The 12,697-nt window shown below is 36.6% G+C and overlaps 2 protein-coding genes across 2 annotated transcripts; both read left to right on the top strand.

The window, feature by feature from the left end:
- The first annotated feature begins 5,938 nt into the window (after positions 1-5,938).
- Positions 5,939-6,535, top strand: LOC149161047 (pentatricopeptide repeat-containing protein At4g25270, chloroplastic-like). The gene has a single exon (XM_089434766.1). The coding sequence runs from the start codon at positions 5,939-5,941 to the stop codon at positions 6,533-6,535; it is 597 nt and encodes a 198-aa protein (XP_089290892.1).
- A 51-nt stretch (positions 6,536-6,586) lies between these two features.
- LOC149161046 (pentatricopeptide repeat-containing protein CRR2, chloroplastic-like) lies at positions 6,587-9,345 on the top strand. The gene is made up of 4 exons (XM_089434765.1): positions 6,587-6,673; positions 6,845-7,690; positions 7,844-8,076; positions 9,174-9,345. Exons 1-4 carry the CDS (start codon positions 6,587-6,589, stop codon positions 9,343-9,345), a joined length of 1,338 nt encoding a protein of 445 aa, XP_089290891.1.
- Positions 9,346-12,697: the final 3,352 nt, after the last annotated feature.

Here is a 12,697-nt window from a genome sequence, read left to right as displayed (position 1 = left end):
CTTCACAAAAACCTTTATTGTGGAATGTGATGCTTCTGGAAATGGAATTGGTGTTGTTTTAATGCAAGATGCAAAACCCATTTCTTTCGAAAGTCATCCAATCAAGGGAAAGTATTTACAGAAAGCTATTTATGAGAAGGAAATGTTAGCAATACTACATGCACTTAAGAAATGGCGACCCTACCTAATGGGAAGACACTTCAAGGTAAAAACTAATCATGATAGTCTTAAATATTTTTTAGAAAAAAGATTATCCTCTAAAGAGATACAAAAATGGGTCACAAAGATGTTGGGTTATGACTTTGAATCATATACAAAAAATGGAAGCAAAATGTTGTGGCATATGCACTCTCAAAAAAGGATGAGGATGTAGAATCGTTTTGTGCGCCATTTCTATTATCCAACCAGATTGGATAAATGAAGCAATGGAGGAATGGAAGAATGAAGAAGAAGTGTGGGCACTCATTCGAAAGTTACAACAAGATTCCAATAGATCTGATACATTTAGCTAGAAAAACGATTCGTTATGGTACAAAGATCACTTATACCTATGTAGGAATTCCCAACTCAAACAAAAGATTCTTATGGAATTGCACACTTCTCCCTTAGGAGGGCACTTAGTATTTTTAAAAACTTACCATAGGGTTAAGAAGGAATTTTTTTGGGATGGCCTTAAATCAGATATTCAAAAGTTTGTGGTGGAATGTTTGGTTTGCCAACAAAATAAAGTTGAAACAATTAAGACCCCATGTCTATTACAACCTTTATCCATTCTAAGCCAATGTTGGGAGGAGGTTTCAATGGATTTTATCACAGGTTTACCCAAGTCCGAAGGAAAGAATGTCATCATGGTGGTAGTTTACAGACTTGCCAAGTATGCACACTTTTGTGCATTATCACATCCATTTAAATCTAGTACAGTTTCTACTACATTTATGAAAACAATTCAAAAGCTACATGGAAACCCAAAGATTATTGTAAGCAGCAGAGATCCCATTTTCACTGGAAATTTTTGGACAAAATTGTTTTCTTATCTCGGTACTCAGTTAGCTCATAGCTCATCTTATCATCCTCAACCTGATGGGCAAACTAAGATAGTAAACAAATGTTTGGAAGGATATCTTCGTTGCTTTATATATGATAAACAGACACGATGGGTCAAATGGTTGCCTCTGACTGAATGGTGGTATAACACTTCCTTCCATTCTGTAGCAAAAATGACCCCATTTATGGCACTTTATGGATATCATCCACCATCCATCACATCATATTTAAGAGAAAATTCTAACGTTCAAGCAGTGGAACATCACATCGAGTATCAACAAGAAGTTCTCCAACTCTTAAATGATAACCTCACGTTGGCGCAGAATAGAATGAAACAACAGGCATATCAACATCACAGTTAAAGAAGTTTTGATGTAGGTGACTGGGTATTCCTATGACTACAAACATATAAACAAATGTCCCTCAAGCGAGCTAAGAAGGATAATAAATTATCACCAAAGTATTACGGTACGTACAAGGTGTTGCAAAATATTGGTACTATGGCATACAAATTGGAGCTTCCTGCAGCTTCTCGAGTGCACCCATTTTTCCATGTTTCATGTTTAAAAAAGGTTATAGGCGACAAGCTCCTAGTTCAAACAATATTGCTAGAACTTGACGAGGAAGGAAAAATTATATTGGAACCGAAAGCAGTCATAGAAACAAGAACTTGACAGCTACGAAATCGATCAATTTAAGAGTATCTCATCAAGTGGAAGAAATTATCCGCTCAAGATTCCACATGGGAGGATGAGAATTTTATACAGAAGCATCCTAAAGTACTCAAGCGATGAGGACAACACTCTTTTGAAGGAGAGGGGCATGTTAGGTCCCTATAATACTAGTGATCCCCCCATTAATATTGTCGTTGTATCCCTTACTATTATTGTTGTGCCCCTATTGTTCCCATATTGTTATTATTGTGCCCCATAGAATCCCTCTATTGTTATTTTTGTGCCTTTATACTATTATTGTTAGGTCGGCTTGGTTATATTATGACCCCTTAGACTCCTATATATAGAAAGGAGGATTTGTCATTTGAATCATCCAAGAATTGTTCATTTGTGTAATGTAAAGGAGGTTTCCCCCTCGAAGAGGCTTTTTTCTAAGGCTTTGATCTATCTTTTCTATCTTCTTGTAAGTTGGTTTCATAACATACCATTTGGATGGGAGCCCTCCAAAAGTAGTGATAGTTAGTTCCCTGTCAGCAATGACTTCTCCAATCGATAGGAGATCATTCTTGATCTCAGTGATCCTTAAGCAGTAGGATTGAATATCCTCATCCTTGGCCTTCTTAATATCCTTCAGCTTATCTTTGAGGAACAAAACTTGATTTGCATCACTAACTTTAAAGAAGCTTACCGGTCTATCATAGATCTCCTTGGAGGTGTTCAACTCAGAAACGTAGGCCACCAGATGCTTGTCAATAGAGTCCAGGATGATCTTCTTCGCTTTGACTTCACCCTTAGTGTACTTGTTCCTTGTAGTAGCCAGTGCATTTGATGAAGGCTTCGTAATTCTGCCTCTCACATGGTCTAATACTTCATGCTCTTCCAATGTTAGATCAAGAGACATCTCCCATCCGTGATAGTTAGACTTCTCATGGAGCTTGTCTTCGGCGGGGAAGTGTGATGAGGAACCCATGAAGCCTTTAGACATTTTCCAACTGTCTTCGGTGATTTCTCTTGCTCTTTGTTGGGATTTTTCTTCACCTTAGCTCTGATACCATGTTAAATTATGGTATTTTCTATGCTTAAGAGCAGTTTACTTCAATTCTTCTTATTAGACCAATGTTAATTTCCAGTATAGAAATCACATTAACATGAAAATAAAGCCTTATAGAACATAAATGAAAACAACAAAAGACAAGCCAAGACAAGAGACACAAGATGTGGCGCTAGCTAGGGACAAACCCCAATTCGGGGAAACCCTTTGATCAATTCTTATATATTCTTCAATAATTCAACAGAGAGAGAGTACAATATCACAAATCTATGATTTACAATAGCAGTAATGAAACCCTTGAACAATAATAGCAAGGGTGATCAATCAGCTTCCAAATGTGTCCAAGACAACCTAGGAGAACTTGGTCTCCAACAATAGTGAAAGCAGCCCAAAACAGTCAACGTAATATGGTTAAAACAACAGTTAATGCTACAACATACTACAACCAGCCCTAACTAGTCAATGCTGTCCCAAATCAGCTCTCCAGTAAGTCAACGCAAGAAATCCCTAGCCTAGGAGAGGCTACCCACACAAAGCCGCAGTCAATGGAGGCAATACACTGGTCAACGCAGGCCTAAATCACCCCAAACAAGATTGTTGTACCTTCCTGTGTCCTTACTGCCCTAACTGCATCCTCTCACAATGATGCCCTAGCTGCGTCCTCTTTCCCACGTGAGAGATGCGTCTTGTTTCCTTTGTAGATCCAAATGACAAGGAGAAGAGATGTGAGGATTAGATGTGAGGTAATGCCTCAAGGACTCTTCTATTTATATTCCACGTTGGGGTTTAGCTAGGGATGTACAACACAACTTTACTTGCTCACCAACCTTGGCAAATTGTCAAGAAATACAAATAAATTCATATCTCCATGAATACATGTCAAAATCGGATGATCGTTAGATAAATCCTACACCTCTTGATTAGAGGAATCCATGAAAAATATCAGCTGCCATAAATAAGATGACCCACATGGAGTTTGGCCCTAGTTTCCAATTTTAACAAGTCCCATTTGAGATTACAGTGATCTGATAACTGCACCTTACAGTCATGAAAAGGGTCTCATAAATATTTCGAGATCCTGTCCTCACCCGTAGCTGCAAACTTCTCTGATATTCCTCCTTCCTGCTCCATATACACGAGATCATGACTACACTTAAAACCCGAATGAGGTGTAGTCAAACCCTACTATGGATCTGCTCCTATATGTGAAGTTTCAAAGGCATGCGAGATTTTTTCTTCGTGTATTTTCGCTGACCCTAGATGGGTATTTATAGTGGTTACGTCCATATATGCAAGCCAACATAAACTCATGAACCATCATGACTATTTTATTGAGCCGACGTTACTTCCATTTATTTAATTTAATTCATTTTCGAGCCAACATGAATATCTTCATTATTCTGCTTGCAGACTTCGATGTTCTTGCATTTGGAGGATCGTTCTTGGTCATGGAGGGATGTCACATTCAGCTGAAGATTTGTATACATTTGAATGACATAGAATGCAAGTTCTGTGTCACTTAAAGAAAATGCGAGTTGAATAGTTGTAATCATTTTTTCTTTGAAATAACTTCATGAATGCAAGGAGATCTTTAGGGTAGACAGGTTATCTTGCATGGAATGAAAGGGATTGACAAAATCCTTATAGAGAAGGGAAGTTAGTGAACATGTCTCCTTTAAACTCATGAGAAGGAACTCTTAAAACTCCTCTCATATCTATGTAGCAAGAAAGGAGACAGATAAGAGATATATAAAAATTAGGAAAGGCAATCTCTGAGATGCAGTAAAGAAGAAATATCTTCATGAGATCTCATTTGGGAGATCTAAGAAAGATGATATGAAAATAATCATCTACGTTCTTAATAAGCAACATGTCATGTGTCCTCGGGATATGGAAATTTCCTTGTGCAACAATTTGAGGTCTCTATGCCGGATAGAGAAAGACAAGTTGAAAGGACTCAAATATGTGCGGAAAGGAAAGGGAAGGTTGACAAGATAAAACAATACTATATCACTAGAAGGGTGAAGGAAGTCAAAGAAAGGATCAGGGAAAAGGGAGTAATAGATCTCCATTATGAATGAGATGGTGTCTCTCTCAAAAGGATCCTATTATAAGTCCTTGTAGATATGATCATGGTAAGAAGATGCATCGTGGCATCATGGAAACAAGAGCTCGTATGAATCATGGAGAACATAGCTCTTGGGAATCTCATTGAATATCAAAGGAAAGGAAGAATTCATCTAGGTCAAAGGGAACATTTTCCAGATAGGGACATTCTAGATGCTGAAGAGTCTTTGATAGAAACCTCAGTGGAGGATCCCCTAGTCTGGAAAGGCAACAAGAGTTTTAATGAATATGGGGATCCTACTTAGGGGATCCCCTCGATTTTCATGAATGACACTGGTTAGGGGCTCTTTCACCCTCTACCATTCTTGGAAATCGAGGCTAGGGTTGAAATCGCCCTGTGTTTTAGGGTTTTCAATTTGATTAGCCTATATAAATTTGCATATACAATCCTCCTCATTGTTGAGCTTCTTGCCAATAAACAAGTGTCTTGACGACCAATGAACAAATTGTTCCTGGAGATGGTTTCAGAAGGACGAGATCATCCATCTGTTACAGTTGCAGTTTTGGAAACTTCGTTGTTTTTCTCCCTGTGTCGGGTGTCAATTTCAGAAGTTGTGCTCATATTGCTTCAGAGACTTTGTTTTATGCATTGATTTTTTTTCGAGATTGGTCATCCTGTGACTTGTTCTCCAGTTGTGGTGCTCTACAGAATCTGTGTTTAATGGGAAATGAAGAGGGCCTTAGCTGCAGGAATTAATTTTATCCAGAGAAGCACAATACCCTATTCAGGAATTAATTTTAATTCAAATAAGCACAATACCATATTTAGGATACCCTAGGATTTCGGGTATCAGATCTCATTGAAGTTGATAGATCATTTTGGGATATAGAAGAATAGAAAGTTATTTTATGGGATTGAGTATATACAATGGTAATGAAATGGAAGGATGAATACCAATTAACAACCACATGGTGAAATAGAAAAAATTGTGAGCTTGAATCTACAAAACCCAATTCGAAACCACTAAAATATGAACCAGAAGGTTGCAGGAGTCCTCCATTCATGAACTCTCAAGTTTCTATACTTTGTAAAGATGGTAAGATGGAGGGGGCGTTTGACATTTTGCATGTGACAGGGAAGAACAGGATAGAAATTGAATTTAACATATATGTTGATCTATTGCAAGATTGTATGGAAATGAAAGCCTTGGAAGATGGCAGGTTAGTTCATAATCACATTCTGTTATATGGGTTACAACAAAGTTTATATTTGAGATCCAAACTTGTGAATATGTATAGTGCGTGTGAAAGTATGACGGATGCACGAAAATTGTTTGACAAAATTTCTAAACGAAATGTACTATTATGGAATTCAATGATTAGAGGGTATGCCAACAATGGATTTTGGGTAGAAGCCCTTGGGCTTTATTATGAGATGACGAGACATGTATTGCAACCTGATGGGTATACATTTCCTTGTGTTCTCAAGGCATGTGCAATCCTAGGCTCTTCTGCTTTATGGCAGGGTAAAGAGATACATCATTGTGTAACTAGGTGTGGGTTAGAATCTGATATGTTTGTGGGTAATGTCCTTGTGACAATGAATGCCAAATGCGAAAGTGTGGAGTATGCACGTCAAGTGTTTGACAAAATGCCTCAGATAGATGTCGTCTCATGGAATGCAATTATTGGTGGTTAGGCGCAAAATGCGGAGAAGGATAATGCCTTGATATTGTTTCAACGGATGGAAATGGAAAGCGTGAAACCGGATGTGGTTACAATTGTTAGTATTCTCCTTGTGTGCGTGAGCCTAGTGGATTTGCAGCAGGGTAAGGGAGTACATGATTACATAAGAAGAGCAGAATTTTCACATAACCTTTTAGTGGGGAATTCTCTAATAGCTATGTATGCCAAATGCGGGAGTATAAATAATGCACACAATGTTTTTGATGGCATGTTCTAGAGAGATGTAGTTTCATGGAATCCCATGATTGTTGGTTATGTCTAGAATGAACGTTGTGATGAGGCTATGAATCTGTTTTATGAAATGAAACTAACAAATGTAAAGCCTAATGTCATCACATGGAGTATGATAGTTGAAAGATATGCCCAAAATGGGCATGGATTTGAGGCTTTGGAAGTTTTCTGGCAAATGCTGGAGGTAGGGGTGAAATATGATTATGTTGCCATTTCCAGTGTTCTCCGGGCATGTGCTCATCTCACAGCTTTACTACAGGGAAATACCATTCATGATTTTGTACTCAGAAATGGACTTGATGAGGAGATTTTGGTGGTGAATGCCCTTATAACTATGTACACGAAATGCAGGAGTATAGGATATGCCAACAAATTGCTTGATGAAATGTTTGAAAGAGATGTGATCTCATGGAATGAAATAATTGGAGGGTATGCAATGCATGGTTATGGTGAAGATGCTCTTAAACTCTTTTACAGAATGCAACAGGTAGACATGAAACCTGATCATATCACATTTGTTTCAGTTTTGTCAGCATGTAGCCATGTCGGGCTTGTAGACGAAGTATGGCAGTATTTTGATCACATGATTCAAGATTGTCACATCAGACCCAGGGTCAAACACTATGCCTTTATGGATGATCTTCTTGGTTGTGCTGGGCTTATTGATGAGGCTCAAAACCTAATAAATGAGATGCCACTAGAACCCAATGCTGATGTCTGGGGAGCCTTGCTTGGTGCATGTAGAATTCATGGCAACATAGAGCTCGCAGAAAAGGTGGTTGGGCATCTTTTTAATTTAGAGCCAGAAAATAGTGGGTACTATGTTTTTCTCTCAAACATATATGCTGCAATTGGTTGGTGGGCTGATGTAACAAATGTGAGAATAATGGTGAAAAATATAAGACTAAAAAAGTCACCAGGATGCAACTTGATTGATGTAAATAGGTAGATCAATAAATTTCTTGTAGGAGACAGATCACACCCTAAGTCTGATCAAATTTATGCAATGTTGGATACCTTGTCTGGGCAGATGAAAGAAGCAGTGTATGTGCCTAACACAAATTTTGTGTTGCATGACGTTGAAGAAGAGGTCAAAGAGAACATGCTTTACTATCATAGCGAGAAGTTGGCCATTGATTTTTGCCTTATCCACACAAGCCCTGAAACCCTTATAAGGATCACAAAAAACCTTCGTGTGTGTGATGACTGCCACAGTGCAACAAAGCTTATAGCCAAGATTGCTAATCGAGAAATTATTGTGAGGTATGCAAATCATTTCCATCATTTCAAAGATGGGGTATGCTCATGTGGGGATTATTGGTGATGCCCTCTTAACAGACAATAAAAATAATAGTTTCCACAACAAGAAGCATGAAGACATGCTTTGGTTGACAAAGGGTAGTTGCAATTAGTAGCTGCTAGAGTAAGGTGTTTCTAGATGGAAGGCTCAATAATTTGTTAGTGCAAATTATTCTTTCATGCAAACATGCTTTGGTTGACAAAGGGTCATTGCAATTAGTAGTTACTAAAGTGTTTTGAGATGGAGGGTTAAACAATATGTTGATGCAAATTACTTTGAATTACAATTTTCCTATTGGACAAATTGTTATGAAGCACATCATTGAACTAAGAACACAAAGTAAATGATGAAATGAGCCGAGCCAGAAACATGCAACATGGAGAAACAAACATCTACTAACTGTCTCACTATCTCTGAGGTTGCTTGTTTCAACATTCACAGCAGGAACTGCGATATATTATTTCAATAACCAATTTCATTTTTTTAGCATTGATTTCCTACAGAGAAGCCCAACTCTGACTGTGAGCAGTCCAATATCTGATTTTAGAAGATACAAATTCCAAATGATATCCTGTGGACCTTTCATTCCTTGATTAAAAACTGGGTGGCAATCAAATAATTACCAGTTTTTGTATTAGTTCTACTTTTTTGGTCTTCTTTTTTGGTTACAAAAAAAAAGTTTGGAGACATTGGGAGTAACATAGCAGAAAAGTGTCATTTTGGGTGGCCATTTGGTGTAGTTGGTAGATTTCAAATACACTCTAGAATTTTAGATACAACGAATGTTTTGGAAATATGGAGGCTTCAACTTGGATTGGTTTATGGCAGATGCACAAATGTAGAAATACATCTTATTCCCAGGCTTTCTCAAGTTGAAGAAGTTGTGTAATTTGCAAAGAAAAAATGAATGGTATGGAAAAGACTTCACTTGAAAGTCATCCCCCTTTTAAATCATATTCTCATTATAAAGTTGTGTTTTTTCTTGTTCTTGTTCTCCACAATTTCCAGTCCAATGATTGCAATAATTGAGTTTTTAACTGAATTGTTCTTTTTTAAACAGGAATGTTTGGGCTTATAGCAGGGACTGGTTAATTTTTCCCTCCATCCATTTGTTGTCAAGGTTGCTGGGACTTTCGCCAGTCTCAGATGCAAATTTTATTAGAGCCCACCTGTCGGGATTTGAACTTGAGTTATCTTCACAACAAGCAGTTGGACTTGCCACTAAACCTTAGCTAGATGGACAAATATCTGACTATTTTATAAGTAGTTGTAAGTTAATTTTTGTATCTAATTGTACCAATTTTTTTATTTCTGTAAACTGACACAAAGGCAAACAATTGTTGGAATGTCTCTATTTGGCCACCAATGTTGTCCATAAGGTGTATTCTACAGAGTGATTGGCAATATTAAAATTTAATGTCAGATTATGTGCATATGGTTTTCTTGCCATGCGTTGGCTATTGAGTACGAAAGTTTAAACACATTATTGATTATAGACCATATTCATGGTATGGCTCAAGGATCTTTTTCTTCATTTTTTTACCATGTTGCTACCCTCCAGCACATAGGCAAGAATGAGATTGCAGGTATTTTTCCAACCGCAATCAGTAATTAGCTCTCAAAAAGCCCCAATGTAATAGGCTATAGGCTTGCATATACTTGAGCCCCAATCTTTTATGTGCATCCTAGAAATTCCTGTGCAATTGGATGAACTATTCAAATTAGAATGCATCCTTTTAGGAGGAAATCAACTCGTAAGTGGTATCAACACAACATTACCTATTCTTACTACTCTAACTAATTTCTCCTTCCTTGAACAAATACACTTAGGTGAAAATCATCTTATTGACACCCTACCTTTTTCCATTGAACAACTTTCCCGACTGTCTGTTCAATTTGAGCCACAATGAAATAGGTGGAAAAATACCACCAGAGATTGGAAAACTGGATAACCTGGCATACCTTAATTTATAGTGGAATATATTCAATGGATCCATTCCTTCAACACTTGGCAGACTTCAAAAGTTGGAAATATTGTATCTGGGCAAAAACAAGTTACAAGGAAATATCCCAACGGAAATTGGCAGGATACAAACATTAGGACTCTTATCTCTGAGCCAAAACAAGTTCTATGGAAAAATTCCTCACTCTTTGGGTCAACTGAAACAACTGAGAGACCTCTACCTTGATCAAAACAAATTATCCGGAAACATATCCCCCAACATAGGAGATTGCCTGAGATTGGAGGTGTTGGACCTGGCTCACAATAGGTTCCATGGAAATATACCACGAAGAGTTGCAGGTCTTCCAAATTTTCAATTTATCAACTTGTCCAACAATTTATTAGAAGGTCCCCTACCTTTGGAAATTGGGAAAATGACCATGTTTCAACAAATAAATGTTGATTTCAATCAGTTAACGGGTTCTATTCCAAACCAACTTGAAAGCTGCACAAAAGTACAATATCTCAATCTGTCATTGAACTCATTTGATGTCCCAATTCCTGATTCACTTGGGAAAATGGGATTTTAAGAGGACTTGGATTTCTTTGGCAACAATTTATCAGTTACAGTACCAATGTCCCTAGAAAACCTTAAAATGCATCACCATATGAACTTCTCTTTTAATAATTTGACGGGGGAAGTTCCCAAAGGCGGGATTTTCCGAAGACATAAGAGCAGAGCATTCATGGGATATCTCAGTCTGAGCAGACAATGGGTACAGTTGCCACCATGTCCATCACCTATTGCCAATATTCACAATAACCATTGGCTTGTGAAAAGGGTAATGATTCCTTTTGGCATTTGTGTTGTTGTAATATGAATTTTATTCATTGGATTCTTAATTTGGAAACATGGCAAGGGACAGGTTCAAGGAGAGCTTTCCTCGAGATTACAGAAGCTATTCCTTGGAATTCATGCCCTCCAAGAATTTCACAGGAGGAACTTATTTCTGCAACTAACCGACTTAGTGGTGCGAACTTGTTAGGAGTTGGTAGTTTCAAATCAGTCTATAAAGGAGTCTTGATCGATGGCACGTTGGTTGCAATCAAGGTCCTCAATTTTCAAAATGAAGAGGCTCACTGAAGTTATATCAGTGAATGTAATGAGTTGGGAAAAGTTAGACACCAAAATTTGATCAGAATCATTACCTGTTGTTCAAACCTTGATATCAAAGCTTTAGTATTTCCTTATTTGCAAAATGGCAGATTAGAAAAGTGGTTATACCCTGGTGAAGATGTATGTCAATTGAGCTTCAATCAAATACTACACATCACCATAGACATAGCTCAAGGTTTGGCATATCTGCACCACCAATGTTTTGTGCAAGTGGTACATTGTGATTTAAAACTGAGTAATGTGATTTTAGGAGATGACATGACAGGTTATATAGCAAACTTTGGTATTGTAAGAATAATTTTTGCAAACGCTATAGATTCAATGACTTTTTCACATACACTTAAAGGATCCATTGGTTATATTTCCCCAGGTATGACTTTTTGGCTAGTTATATGCATTCATGTCTTACTTTTTGTCACATTTATAGATTTCTTATTTGATTTTTTTTTTTTGTTAAAATGGTTTGAATCATTTTGCCCAATATGGATTGGGTGAAAGTGTTTCATCAAAAAGAGATGTATATAGTTATGGAATAGTATTGTTGGAGATTTTAACAAAGAAGAAACCAACCAACAACATATTTGTGGAGGGATTGAATCTTCCAAAATGGATAACCATTAATTTTCCAAATAAAATGGAAGTTGTTTACAATAGTCTATTGAGAAAACCCAGTGATGACACAAATGAACTACCAATAAAAGCAGGACTTGTTACTGAACTTATGAGTATTGGGTTTTTATGCACTGAAGACCCTTGACATCATTGGATGCTTAGAAAGAATTAGAGAAACTTGGCAATCCTAGATATGTGTTTTCTTTAGTAATTTTTTGTATGCAGAAAAATTACTTTTTTTAAGGTGGAAAAACTTATAATAAATCAGTTGTGAACCACCTTTGAGGACAATGATCACTAACTCTTATGTGTGAATGTGAGTTGATTTATCATCATCATTCAAGAAAAATTAAGCTATACAAAATGACCAACTAGATATATAAAGACAAAATTCTTAACCAACCAAAAACAATTTTAAATCTCACTCCAAAATCTATAAATAAAAATACTATAAAATTAAGTATACAAATATGTGTGTAATATATTTTTATAAATAGAAAATTCAATTGAGTTGTTTCAATAAACTTAAATTCAAGTTGAAATTTCCATTTTAATAAAACATAGTACAATACATGCTATAAGATACTAAATTGCTCATTTAAACAAATGCCACTACAATGATCATGACCATATCAAAAAGTTTTTTGCATGGTTTCCTAAAAAAACAACTTCATATTGATTTGAATCACAAAAACAAGAATATTAGTCCTTTTGAATAACAAACACAACAATATTAACACTTTGGTAACATTTCTAAATACTGCAAATATATGTTAAATATAAATTTTTAATCAAAATCATGAATGTATATATATATATATATATATATATATATATAGATAGATATATATAT

This window comes from Pinus tabuliformis, chromosome 5_2 (assembly GCF_031772625.1).
Source record: "Pinus tabuliformis cultivar Carrire ecotype Pingquan chromosome 5_2, CPIR1, whole genome shotgun sequence".
Lineage (NCBI taxonomy): Eukaryota > Viridiplantae > Streptophyta > Pinopsida > Pinales > Pinaceae > Pinus > Pinus tabuliformis.
Note: the sequence above shows the minus strand (reverse complement) of the source record. Positions and strands in the feature narration are given on the sequence as shown.

Bases quoted from the DNA above. Each gene is read 5' to 3' on its own strand.
- LOC149161047 (XM_089434766.1), top strand. From the start codon at position 5,939: ATGGAGGGGGCGTTTGACATTTTGCATGTGACAGGGAAGAACAGGATA.
- LOC149161046 (XM_089434765.1), top strand. From the start codon at position 6,587: ATGGAAAGCGTGAAACCGGATGTGGTTACAATTGTTAGTATTCTCCTT. The intron at 6,674-6,844 runs GTACATGATTAC...GGTTATGTCTAG, and splicing joins ATTTGCAGCAGGGTAAGGGA to AATGAACGTTGTGATGAGGC. The intron at 8,077-9,173 runs GTATGCAAATCA...TTTTTTAAACAG, and splicing joins AATCGAGAAATTATTGTGAG to GAATGTTTGGGCTTATAGCA.